We start from the raw sequence: 13,515 nt of genomic DNA, 5'->3' as shown, positions 1-13,515 counted from the left end.
TACAGCTAATATATTTATTATTAAATGCATTTCTTAGAATCAGAGCAAGTAAATGCATTTGCTTAAAGCAAGATATACTTTGGTAATCTCGATACTAAAAATTTTTAATTGTTTAGTACATATTTAATAAAGTTTGGAAAATGTTGCGAAATTTCCGGCATACTTAAATGTGGAATAATGACGAACTAAATAGTAATTACATGGCTTACATTCAATCTGAAAAGCTTTAACTCTCTACAGGTTAGCTGCACCACATGTTGCCAGTGGCGCCACAGAGGCTTAACCCGCTTTGCCGTTGGTTACAATGTGGCATAACCCTGCTGCCCTCCTGTTGTTCCTCCCTTTCCCACATTCCTCTCTCTTCGCTCGTCGCTCTCCAATCTTCACTCTTTGTCAGCTAGGCGTGTGCGCTTAAAGCCGCTTAGCTCATTGCGAATTCGACTAAAGCTGAGCATAGAAACAATTTAGCTAAGCCCCACAAAGTTGTACGGAGGAGACGGAAAGCGGGCGGGGGTATTCGAGGAACGAGGGTTCCCGGATGCCTTAGCGTTTCTATGAGTCAGCTCTCCCAGTCTATAAACTGCTCTAAAATATGCACATACACACACATACACAAATACAATGTTGCCCCAACGCCAATGCCTGTTGCTGTTTTATGGACGAATGTTGCCCTTTTCTTTGGCATTTTTTTACATTCTGTTTTCATTTCTTTCTTTTTTTTGTCGGTTTTGTGGCCACAGGACTTGACATGCTGTGGTACCGTCACCTGGCCGGAAGATTTATGGCCAGCGTATGCAGAGAGTTGAATGAAATGTCTGACATTTGAAGTAATTGCCGAAATTGAGAGACAAACGACAGACGAGTGACTGGCAAATTGATTGAATATTCGATGCTTATTCGACTTATCGACCATTTTTGAATATGTCGCATAACTTTGACTGTCCTGTCCGGTCCTCTCCAGTTATGTCCTGTGCTCATCCTTGTGTGTGTGTTTGCGCTCAACCCTTTGGCGCTGAGCTGAGCCTACGTAAATAGAACTCAACCCGGCAGGACAAACACCAAACAGTTGCAGGAGTAAACGAAAGCCGGCCTCTGAGAGTTTAATGGCCTGCAGCAGTCATTGACACTGCTCCATTTGCTGTGTGGCAGGCAGGCAGTGACTATGACTGTGGGGATAAGCTGGCCATATGAACTTAGACACAAGGTCTCAATTATTGTTCAACCAGCTGCATTGAAGCATGCCGCAACAATTTGATTGAGTTCGATTTGCAACAGTAGAACTTTATTCAATCATTCCTCGCTTAAGCACACATTTGCATTTGCATTTGAATATTGTTACAGCTTTACCTTTTGGAATGCTCAAAACATTTTGTTACGCAAATCCATCAAACCGCACTTGAAACTGAGAACGGGAGTCGGAGGCAGTTTGCCGCAAACTGTGCAACACGAAACATTAAAAAGCAATTTTATCACTTGAATAAATTGAATTCACAACAGAAATTTCAATGAAGTCACTTCACTTGAATAAAATAAAATACATTTATTTTCTGTAATTGTATTTTTTTTATTATTTTTTTTTTAATTACTTAAAGTAATTTATTGCACCATTTCATTTATTTATATTTCTGTAAATATTTTAAATATTTATTTTTACGAGTCTGCAGCGAGCGAGCGACATTTTGATGTGGCAACCGTAACGCCCGAGCGTCGAAATGCGTTTCTGGGGTTGCTCAGTTCCTCTGTTGCCACAAAACGTACCATGGAAAAGTTTCAGTTCGAAAATATTTAAGAGCGCATCAAACAAGTTCGAAAGAGCGTAAAGTGTAAAGAGAGCGTAAAGTAGACTAAAAAGGAATGAGAGAGTGTATACCAAGCACATGGCAAAGTTTATGACTGAAAGTAAAAGGCCGCCTGTCGATAGGGAATCGCCATAGGAGTGAAACAGCGACTGTCACACCTGCCCACTTGCCCACCTGTGTGTGCTTTGTTAAACTAGCGCCGACTGTCTGAATGAATAAATGAATGAATGCAGAATTGAAACTAGTTGTTAGGCTGTTTTTTTCTCGATATTTTTGCCAGCCTTTGGGCGTTTTTGGCTTCCACGCAATTTGTTTAAGCAGTCCTCATATGCAAACAGATGCCTTGAGCATGACGAAACGATATGAGACTGGAAACAGCAAACTGCACTTAGGACAGTCTGTCGCAGAGGGGAAAATTCGAGGGATGATGACTTTATAAGAATGGAAATAAATGAATAAGCTAGTCTAAATACCCATCAATTTAATTTTCAATGAATTATAATGAGTTATAGTTTCGCTTGCTAGCAAATTAAAGTTTTCTACTCATTTTAAATTAATGGAATCCTGCTGTTATTATATTTAAATTTCCAAGAATCAAATGCGCATATTTTGTAAATCATATTGTGAAGTGCAGCTTTTATTTAAGCAGCTTATTTAACATCAAAGCATACAATTTAATTATTTGCCAGACAAGGTTTCAGCAATACAAAATACTTAGAAATACTTTTGATACCACATTTTTTCCCTTGCTCAATTTGTTATGTTGAGGTTTTGTGTTCTAATTTATTCACATTGTAAATAGCAACATTTTTAAATACTTTGAAATAGTCTCAGCTAAATTGAAGTCTTTGCATGCCGAACATTCAATGCAAGTCTAAAGTCTACATTTCTGCTAGTCCTATTTCACGAAATCTACCTACTTCCGTTCACGCAGACAGGTAATACTAAGCCTTAAAATGTCTGACAAGCAGCTCCACCCACAGAGCATCATATAGTGCAAGTATTTTGCCTTGTTTCGTATTGTCTCTAAGTTTGCTGGGTGGATTGAGCACTGTGGTGGTTTGTGTCGTTGTCAAAAAGCAACAAATGGCATCAAGAGAGAACCGCCAGCTGTGCGATTCGAAGTGAGTTAAGAGAGAAAGAGAGTGTTTTTCGAAAACAAAGCAACTTCTTCTCTTCGTTGATGTCAGTTGGTCATGCAGTCAATGCTCCAAACTTGTTTCATGTTCGACAGCTGCCCGGTTTTCAATTGAGCCAAGGGCGGGCTCGTTCTTGTCTGTGGTGCAATTTTCCAAAAAACTTCACGCAAGAAAATCCAACGAGCATTCAATGAAAAGCGAAACTAGCCGATAACAAGTTGTCGTTGTTGTTGTTGATTGCTTGTGCCATTTTTTGCAAAACTTTTGTAGCTTTTTTTATTGTGTACCAACGCAACTAATTGGAGCCTCTTGCAAGCCCGAAGAATTTGACCTCCCGACAAGTACAAGTGCTCATTAATCTTTAAAATTGCGGCACTCAATCAGCGAGAGATCAAATTGCACTAGTCAACAATACCAAAATTTAAAATTTGCTATCAATAAAATTAAAAAAAAAATATGAAAATTCTTTTTTTTGATAACCTCGTAATTCTTAAAGATTGAGTATTGAATGTGAATGTTGTTAGAATAATAAAATAATGAAAAAACAACCAACAAATTTAAAACTAATTGGTAGAAACATGTTACTTTCATTTAACGTCTAAAGTATATATTTTTTTGAAATAATACAATAAGTTAACAGACCCCATTTCATTATAGCGTATAATAATCCTAAGCTCTCGTGCCCGTTAATAATAATTACAAAACATATCTGGCGGCTGTGGCAAAGTTATTGGAAAACAATTAAATAGAGTCCAGCCAAAGACTTTGTCATGCTCACGTCTACACCACAAGTGTGCAGAGTGTGTGTGTGTGTGTGTGAATTGTGGGCGTATAGAAAATGTCAGTTTGTATTCCGTATGCTATGTGAAAAGGTCAGTTTTGGCTTAAAGGCTTACGTATGCCTGCCACACGCCGCATTCCACATAGCTCAACATTGAGACACATTCAATCGGAACGTTAAACAACAGACATACCGACGGGGGAGGTGTTGCATTTAGCAATTGCTATGTCCCATTGAGATACGACCAACTGCAACTGGTTTTCGTGTGCAACTGTTGCAATTTTGTGGAATATATTTAATGCCTTTTCCATGAAAGTCACTTGAGAGATGAATTTTGCTTTTAGGGTTCATTAAATAATCGTTTACATATTGCAGTAAATGCAACTGACCTCGAGTAACATTGAATACGAAATAAATAAACATTGCAAATGGAAATATAGTACTCCACTTCATACAAAATATTTTTCGAAGGGGAATTTTGCTATAAAGCCCAAAAGCTTGAGCTTAGAAAAGGTGTGTGTCTTTGCTACATGTGTCCTTGCTTTACTATAAAGTGAACTGCATTTGGATAGCCGAGTTTCACACCACAGTGCAATGCATTTAAAGAACTTTTTCAGTTTATGGCAATTATGCGGCGTACTATAAATCTGTATGACTTTATATCCAGTCGCAGTGTACCATAAAATAAACTTAAAAAATCTATTCTGCAGTATAATTTAAATTGTTGAATAATTTGATAGATTAGCGGCATTAAATACCTCAGCAACTACATAGATCTAATTAAAAAAGAATTTTAAAAACAAAAAGTAAATTTAAAAAAAATGTCTTTAATACAGAAAAAGCTACCATAAAGTATTGCGATTTATTAGATATTTAATGTAATAAAAAGAACCCTTACAGGTAAGTCATTCATAGCATATAAAAATTGATGTCAGAGTAATTTTGTAAGTTTTCCTTTTGTGCGAACGCATTCAATACCCAACTCAATGCTCGTCCCGATCAATTGACATTGGCAAAGCTGTCCCCTTTTTCGTATTGTTAAGTGCTTTATCCAATTCACAGAGAGTTTATGCCACTTAATCCTCGAAAATGTGAGTGAAAGGCAACCGAGTTAGTAGCGAATAGAATATGTTTTTAATGCGACAAACGCAACAAAATCAATGAATCAATTTTTCCAAAAAGGACGAAAGATTTCCACTTCATTTAGCATCAGCTGGCTGGCACTTCACTAGCAGAAGGTCAGAGCGAGGAATATCGAAATGAAAACCAGCCAAAGAACCGAACGGGCAGCTGATTGTTTGGCCCCTAGGGTCACGTCATTGAACACTCGAGTGGGCAGTCCCTTTTTGGCCCAAAGGTAGCAGACAGGGCAACGCAGTAGCAGGTGGACAGGGAAAATTTTGGGCCTATGGATTCAGTGAATTTGATGAAATTAATAAAAACAATTTGTATTTATTATGTAGCGACAGGCTTGGGGCAATTGGGTGCGAAATTTATTTTCAATTTGGTCGGCGCGCTGCGGTCAGCAACCAAAATTGGCGAAATGTGGAAAATTTCCGACCTAAAATTCCGTGGCATGAGGATTGGATAATACTGCCGTGGCTTTAGTGTGTTAGCTTTAAGTGAAAGCCTTAAAAAATGCTTGCAGTCATTTGTTTGCAGTTGGGCATCTGGCTGGAACGACTGCATGCACTGAATGGCTGAACCTCACGGATGGGCCATAAATCAAATGAATTGAAAAATGCGTTATTAAATAAAAGGGGAGCAAAAGGAGCAATCAGGATACAGAATGCAGGCAGACATGGCCATGTGTGGCAATCTCCACAAGTTTGCCCCAACAGTAACAGCAACAACCACAACAACAACTTGGCTGGACTGTCTGCTTGGTTCGTGCCACTTGCCACTTTCCACTTGCCTCTTGCCGCTTGTTGAAATATGCGCCCTGCTGCATTTTGATTTACTTTTATGGCTAGACAACTGGCTGCCCCTAGTCGACCTCACACTCCCGGAAAGGACTTTGCCAGGACTCGCTGCACTTGCTGGGATTCCTTTGCTGCTATGTGTCCTGCAGGTGTCGACGCCGCAGCTGATTAGCTTCAGCTTGACACTAATGCGACAACACGGGCGGTCCTTGCTGCATTAAAATTCAATTATTGAACATATTTTCCAGCTGTAATAAACGTGACGATGGTTCAAAAGTCATTTGAGGGTCAGTTTGCATCATCATGGAGACAGCAACCACATAGGCCAGGGGCATGAACTTATCGAAGGTCTCCCGCTCCCCTTCCCAGACCCCTTGCAACTCCAGTCGCGTCGACAGCTGTTGCTATTTATATCGCACTTCATACGAGAGAGAGATAGAGACACCAAGTGAAAGAGAAGGAAGAGATATAGGCTGGGAGAGTGAGCACCCATCTCATCGCCTCATGGCATTGCATTAATTTCACAGATCAAACGCGTTGATGGACCGAAGCTAATGAAAATGTAGAATGCCTTCTTTTTGCTCCCCTTGATAAGTCTATAAGCGCTTTTTAATGAAACGCATGGAGAAATGTGGGCGTAGCACAAGAGTGGAGGGGAAAACGAGGGCCGCTGTTGACAAGTGTTTAATAAAATAACAAAATTATGATAGCGCACAATCTAATGTGGCAGCTTACAGAAGTTTTTTTCCGTAGCTAGCAGGCCCAAAACAAATAGCTAACAAATAGAGCGGCAAATGATATGCCTAACATGGATTTTGAGAATAAGGATAAATATACAAAATTTATTCAAATTTGTAGTATGAAAATGAGATATATATTTTGAGTTGGCTTAGTTGACTTAAAGAGACTTTTCAGATTGAGCAACAAATGTATATAAGAATTAAAATAAACTTTCATAATTCTATTCTAAAAATGGAAATTTTTTAAGATTGCAATATTTAAACATAAGACTAAAATATCAACACCAACAAATGCAAATGCAAACAAATCGTATTTTTATGAGCAATTTTGATTGGTAGTTTGAGAAAACAAATTTGAAGGAATCTGTTTCGTATATCTTGCTATTAATATTTGAAGATATAATTATATAATAAAATATAAAAGAGATATTTAAACTAGTGTAGATTTTAAGTCCCAAACAATAATACTATTATTTTTGTCAGCAATTTAGTTTGATAGTTCAAGTGGATCTATTTGAAATCGGATCAATTTCATTATTTATGTATTTTATTATTCGTAATTTGAATTGAAGTATAGTAGTATAGCCAGCTTAGTTAATGCCTTCGATATATAATGATTATAAGTCCTTCATTCTACTGTGTTTCTACTATTCCCCAAACAACATTATCCCTTTCCTCTTCAACTAAAACTTGTTGCTGTCAATCGCCCCATTTTGGGCCCTTAAAACTCCTGTTTGGCGCTACTGTGGTCGCATCAGGATTCAGAATTCGCTTGTTAACAACGAGCTAGCATAGATACCTTTGTTAACTGAAGTGCCAAATGGCAAGTGGTTCACAGTGGTTGCCATGCCACTGCGTCAATGTATCTCAATATCTATGGACTGTCATCTATCGTGTTGCCCCATTGTGTGCTGGGGAAGTTGGGGAAGAGCAGAGCTCAAACACACAGAGCGCAGGTGACAGGTGAGTATTGTCAATTGTCAATTGTGAAGTCGTCTGCTTCTGTTGTTGACAATTTGCAAATGACATTTGACGAGCCTTAGCCGAAGCCTGATCCTGAACCCGAGAGGAGACTGAACATCAACATCAAGTGGATTTTATGCAAATTGGCAATTTGAGCGATGGCTTTGGCTTTGAAGAGCTGTTCTCTATTCTCTCTGTGTTGTGTGTGTTTGGGCCGGAAGTTGTTAAGGTTGTCAAGTGGCTGCCATCGCAATTAACTGCTTCAAATGATGAGAGTGCTAACTGGCTGGCATTGGCCATGGCCAAATGGTGCGTGGCGCACTCAAAGCCAAAAGCCAAAGCAAAAAAGAAGGAAAGACAAAGTTAAGGCCAGTATTTAAGTGCCGTTTTATGGTGTGCGCCACATGCCACAATTTGGAAGGCGACTCGCGACGGGCGACAAAAGTTCTCGGAAGCGCAGCGAAACGATACAAAAAATTGCAAACGACGCGTTGACTCATTGGTGTCAGCTGGAGCTGGATCTGCAGCTGGAGCTGCACACACGGAATGAGTCACTGCATAACTGGAAACAAAAGCGGTCATTGGAGCGTCGCACGAATGTCAACAACAACGCAAGAAATATTTATAGCAGGAAAAGCAAAAAAGAAATTCAAAACCCAAAGACATATTACTCCACTCACCGTTCTTCGATGGTTGTGGGCAACTGCGTGCGTGCTCGCATCATGCTGAGAAAGTGTTTGCCATGTGCGCCGCCAACACCCGTTGATCCAGAGCCCAATCCGCTGCTGCCCTCGGACAAATAGCCATTGTCAATGTCATGATAGCGACTCGCTGCGGACGATGAGCTGCCTACGCGCAACGCATCGCCATCGCTGCAGTAGCCTTGCCCCAAATCCGATTCGCAGAAGTCCAAATACGATTGATGCGGATGATGGCCACCGCGTGCTCCGCGCGTTGGCAACGTCACATGAGAGTTGTAGCCACGCAACAACGGACGCATGGGCAGCACCGACGAAGCATTTGCCGCCGCAGCTGCAGCGGATTGCGCTTGAGCTTGAGCCTGAGCCTGAGCTTGTTGTTCCTCTTTCGACTCGTAGATGGTGCCCACAATCTTCGAGGGGATCGTGTGGAACTTGCTGGGCGAGGCGGTGGGCGTGTTGGGCGCTGAATTATGCGTGGGTCGCTGCAGTGGCAAACGTCCAGGAGGCGAGGCCAGAATATGTGGACCCGCATTGTACTCCAGCTTGCGTGGCGCACTCAGCGCAGATTTCGGAGGTGGCAATCGACTGCCGCTGCTGCCATAGATGCTGTGGGCATGCTGTGGCGTGCTGGGCTCGCTGAGGTAGCCAGAGTAACCAGCAGCGCCTCCAACTGCCGCTGCTGATGATATGTGTGTGGAGTGCAAGGGCGCAGGTGGCGCATTGGCGTAGTAAGGAGGCGGAGGCGTGGCAGGCAATGCCTTAAGGATATGTGTGGCTTGGTTGAGAGCAGCTGGTTGCTGTTGCTGTTGGTGTGGCTGCTCCTGGGATATGTTGGCTTGACTGGTGGATATGTCGCTGGTTTCACGTTTGAAGACATCACTACTGCCTCCATTGGGCACACCTGGCTGCGGCAGCTTGCTGGTGCCCTTGATGGCAGCAATGGGCTTGGGCAATCCTGTGCCACTGGGACTGTGCAGCAGTTGCTGGCTCTGACTCTTTAGCGAACACTTTGAGTCCGATTTGGAGTGCAGTGATGACTTGGAAGACGTCTTCACAGTATTCTTCTCGACACTGCCGCGTGCCAAAGAGTTTTTTCCAGCTCTGCCCATGGTGGAGCTGCGAGATTCATTGCCAGACTGTTGCTGCTGTTGTTGCTCCTCCTTGTGCAGCGAGCGAGCCGGACTCTTCTCCTTCTTGTCCAGCTTGCTCGTCTTGGTTTGATCCTTCTTCTGCTGCGCTGCCAGCAGCTTGGATTGCTTTGTATTGTGCTTCTGTTGACTCTTCTGTGCATTGACACTAACGTTTGGCGGCTTCAGCTGCGAATTGTGGCCATCGTTGAGGCTCAAACTGGAGTCAGAGCGTTCCGAACGTGCCGAACTAAAGCCCGAGGAGGACGAGGTGCGTTTCGATTGCAGCTGCGTTTTGTTGGCAGCCGCTGCAGCATTAACTGCATTCTGTTGCTTCTCCTTGTTGAACAGCTTGAGCTTGTCCAGCATCGAGTGCTTCTGCGGTGCACTGGGTGCCACATTCAAGCTACTCGGCGACGGGATGCCACTCTGATGGCTACTCTTCACACTCGGCGGACGCAGGCTGCAAATGCAGAATGCAGATAGTTAGTTAATTGAATAAAGCAAGCTGGAACTGGTGTCAGTCATGTTACCTGTTGTTATTGCCGCTCTTCAGGCTCTGAATGGTGTGATTGCTGGTGGGCGGACTGTTTGGACGGCTCGTGTTGAAGTCACTGCCGCTCTTGCCCAGACCCGGTATGGCTAAAAGAGAGAAGGAAGAGGGAAGAGAGGAAAAGGGAGTGAATCTCGGTGTCAGTTCATTAATTCTGCTTCTTTTGCTTCGCATGAGGCGCCCACTTGAAGATGTCGACGTGCTGTCAGCCGAGCCAATAAATCAATGCTAAAGGCCATGCGGACATTAAACTTAATTAATTACTGCGTGTAAAATCGGAAACAGCCGAAAAAGATCAAACTCGCTGAGGGGAAATGCAGCGCGACAGACAGATTTATATATATGAGCGCGGCCCTCAAACATAAATCTTCAAAAAAAATAATACTGTAAGGGGCCAATATTAAGTCAATATTTTACTTAAAGTCATGTAAACGGCAAGTACACTGCATATAAAATAGCTTTAATAACTATGAAATTTATTGGTATTTTCAGTTACGCTGATTAAACCATAAATTAAATCAATTTCTTCCTTACAATGAGTAGGTAAATTAATAGTAGCACAATAAAGAAATATAGTAATTATTTAGTTTATAATTTTTTTGTTTCGTAAATTTGCTCTTAAGAATACACATGCCACGTTTAATCCATAATCCGTTTTAAATTAATTATTTCGAAGTTTATGCTAAAGCATTATTAAGTCTATAAGAAATCATTTAAGAATGCGAATGAAGCAAAATAGTTTTAATAACTTCTTGCAAAATTACGCTGATAACATAAAAGATTTATTTTATGAATTTGTTAAAATTATAAAAGAATGCCGTAATTTGCAAAAACTCAGCTAAAATCTTAAGCAAACAATTTAGTTGTAGTTGGGGAGCAAATGTGAACTCTATATGTATTTTCTTAAATTCAAGACGACAATATAATCTGACTCAATTTCTAGCAATCTCTTCTCATAAAATAATGTTTAATTTAAATAAAAGTCTAAGCTTATAAACTATGAAATTACTGATAATTCCTATAAATTATTTGACATTTTAGACATACTACACACTCAAAACCTAGCCTAGCTCTATAAAAAAAACTTCAACTGCAATTGAAACTATCATATCAACACGTTGAGAACGTGCCATCTAAATTGGGTTTAATAACTATGAAATTATTCTATATTTTCTACAATATTTTACACTGATAAAATCATAATTTATGCTTCAAATTAATTGAAATTATAGACTCAGGCCTTAACTCTCCAACTGGGAGCCCATTTGAGAGCTCAAATGGTCGTCACGCGCATTAATTACAGATTTGCTGGCAAATCAACTGCAATAAGGTGGTTTTTTGGAATACCAAAATCTGATGATGCCACACGAGGCATGTACCCCTATTGTGTGTGTTGCGGGTTGCGGATGAATCTTGAGCACTAAGTGCATTGGCATCCCCCGCTGGGGGTTGTTTGTTGGACGGTGACTCAAAGCTCGAAATTTGTTTATACGCAGTAAACAAGGGCCAAACTTGGGGGTGGCTTTAGAAACATTTTTAATAAATTTCCCAACCCAACTTTAAAAATATATATTCACTTACATGGCGTGTGATTGGGCGTGGGGGGCAGGGGTCGCACCTTGTCCGGGGGGCAGCGACGTTGGACCATGACTGTGGCGGGCAGAGGAATGGCAGTGCCTCCATTGACCTTTGCGTAGGCGGGAGCAATTTGTCTGTAATGAGAAAAGAGAGAAGATCATTTTTGTTACTCATTTAGTTTCTCAGCTTAAGAATATTGGCAAGAATATTAAAAAATATGAAACAGCATTAAGAATGCATAGTCGTGAATAAACTCCTTTTTTTAACGATTATTTTTTATGGCAGCCGCCCACGCGGAATTTGCGTTTACAGCTTGTCTGAGGCGTGATTTGCTTGGGTTGCGGTAACAGTATCTGTCAGATACATTCATACTTTTATTATGCTCGCTTGCAATGCACTTATCTTGACAATTTATACAAACGGCGACATGAAAATAATTTTACACTGTCCTGGACGTTGATAAATTAATGAAGTTCGCCGCCAAGCCCCTGTTTTGTTTCTCCCCCAGTCATAAGAAAATAAAAACGAGAAAAAATTTATTGTAAGCTTGACAATTGCAGTAAATAATTTAACAACATTTTTACGATGCGATTGCGCGAAATGAAATGAAAGACAAGCGTGCTCATAAATTTGCATATGATTGCAAAGAGAGAAAATAAAACAGATACTTTTGTATCTGACTGTTGCCATAAGCTATAAACAGCGTAGCTAAGTAGCATCACTTGATTAGCTGGACAACGTTGCCCAATTAAATCAAATTCTCATTTTTATTGAATCAATTAAATTTGAATTGCCCCTCAAATGGGTTTTTTTTTTAAATCTTGTAATGCCTTTTACTGTGAATTTTATTGTTTAGAATGTCAAAAGTTCACAAAAGTAGTCATAAAGTTATTAATACTCTATTTAAATTTAAATTGAAATGAAAATAAGTATTAAATTTAGTAATTCTGTATTCATTATTTCATTATATGGCCATAATAAAAAAGTAGGAAATGTCAAAAGCTAATTGACTAGAAAAATGCAGTTAAATAACATTTTATTTTGTACAACATTATACAACTTTCTAACTATTAGCTATAACAACATTTTCTATAGCCATTTAGTTTAATTATAAAATTAAAATAAACTTTTACATCATTTGCAGCTTTAATTCACTGATTCCTAACTTTTTAATTTAAAGTCAAAACTGTGATGAGATTAGCTACAGCTGTTTGAAATGAATATTAGAAAATGATTATGTAATTTTGCATTCATTAATTCGATTTTAAATCCATTTAAGCTGCTTACAAAATTCAACAAACGAATTGCTTTTCCATTTGCTTTTCGAATATAATTTTATTATCTCTTCGCTATTTCGTTTTTCATTGCAATTACTCAAAACGCTGATTAAAAACGCAAATAAAGTAATAAAAGAGATGCGCACTAACTTTTAATAAGTTGCGCTCATAAACCTTGGCAGGGGGCATGCCACCATCGAAACAGACAAAGAAAGCCAAGAGAGAGTGAGAGAGAGATACATTTGTATCTTACGGCTGCCTTGACTTGCCTTGGCTTTTGCAGCATTGTTGTTGGCCATTAATAAGGCAGGCAACAAAAAATACTTAACAATTGTATTAAAATGAAGAAAAAACAGACGACGCGTCAGCAGACAAATGAAGTTGCCAGCTGTGTTGGCGTTGGCGTCGTTCTAAGTTGACTTTGCTCCTTTTGGAGCTACTGCAAATTAAATGCGCCCCAAACCCCAAAGTCAAACTCAAATCGCAGATTCTCCACACCGTTGGCTGTTATTTTCATCAAGTGTCTGTCAAGCCATTTTTCTTTTCCAACGCGCAGCAACAACAACACAAAAATAACAACGGGAATCCTTGCTGAAAAATTTCCAAATTACTTTTCATATAATTTTATTTGCATTTTATTGTGCGAGTTGCGAGTTGTTTCTCCGACAACATCTTTTTGGCCACATTTCCCGGTGCTCTGTTTGCCAAGTCAAGTCAAATTAAAAGCCAAAGCTGTCTGCCGACTTTTACATGCTTCGGCAAGGATGTCGATTGTCTGAATATGTTAAAATGAAGCAAGTTGCCACATGTATCTATGGCGAGTAATACATATGCTTGCGAGGGGTGGCATATTGTTTTCTTGATAACTTTAAGAAATTTCTAAAATTATTTTAAAAGCCAAAAAATTAAATATGTAAAGTTTATAATGATTTACC

At 39.9% G+C, this 13,515-nt stretch overlaps 1 protein-coding gene across 10 annotated transcripts in view; it reads right to left on the bottom strand.

Annotated features, from left to right (window-relative positions):
* LOC132783620 (protein sickie) overlaps window positions 1–13,515 on the bottom strand; it is a 213,243-nt gene that overhangs the window by 53,169 nt on the left and 146,559 nt on the right. For 9 of the 10 annotated variants that reach the window (XM_060788905.1, XM_060788903.1, XM_060788909.1 and 6 more), the window contains 3 exons: window positions 11,307–11,437; window positions 9,706–9,814; window positions 8,025–9,635 (listed from right to left, as the gene is read on the bottom strand). In XM_060788905.1, the coding sequence (XP_060644888.1) occupies window positions 8,025–9,635; window positions 9,706–9,814; window positions 11,307–11,437 (1,851 nt within the window). Of the gene's footprint in view, window positions 1–8,024; window positions 9,636–9,705; window positions 9,815–11,306; window positions 11,438–11,675; window positions 11,747–13,515 lie in introns of those variants that run through there. The other variant, XM_060788908.1, reaches the window with a different exon arrangement.

This window comes from Drosophila nasuta, chromosome 2L, assembly GCF_023558535.2.
Source record: "Drosophila nasuta strain 15112-1781.00 chromosome 2L, ASM2355853v1, whole genome shotgun sequence".
In the NCBI taxonomy this organism is placed as follows: domain Eukaryota; kingdom Metazoa; phylum Arthropoda; class Insecta; order Diptera; family Drosophilidae; genus Drosophila; species Drosophila nasuta.
The sequence above is the reverse complement of the archived record's forward strand: the minus strand, read 5'-3'. Positions and strand labels throughout refer to the sequence as shown.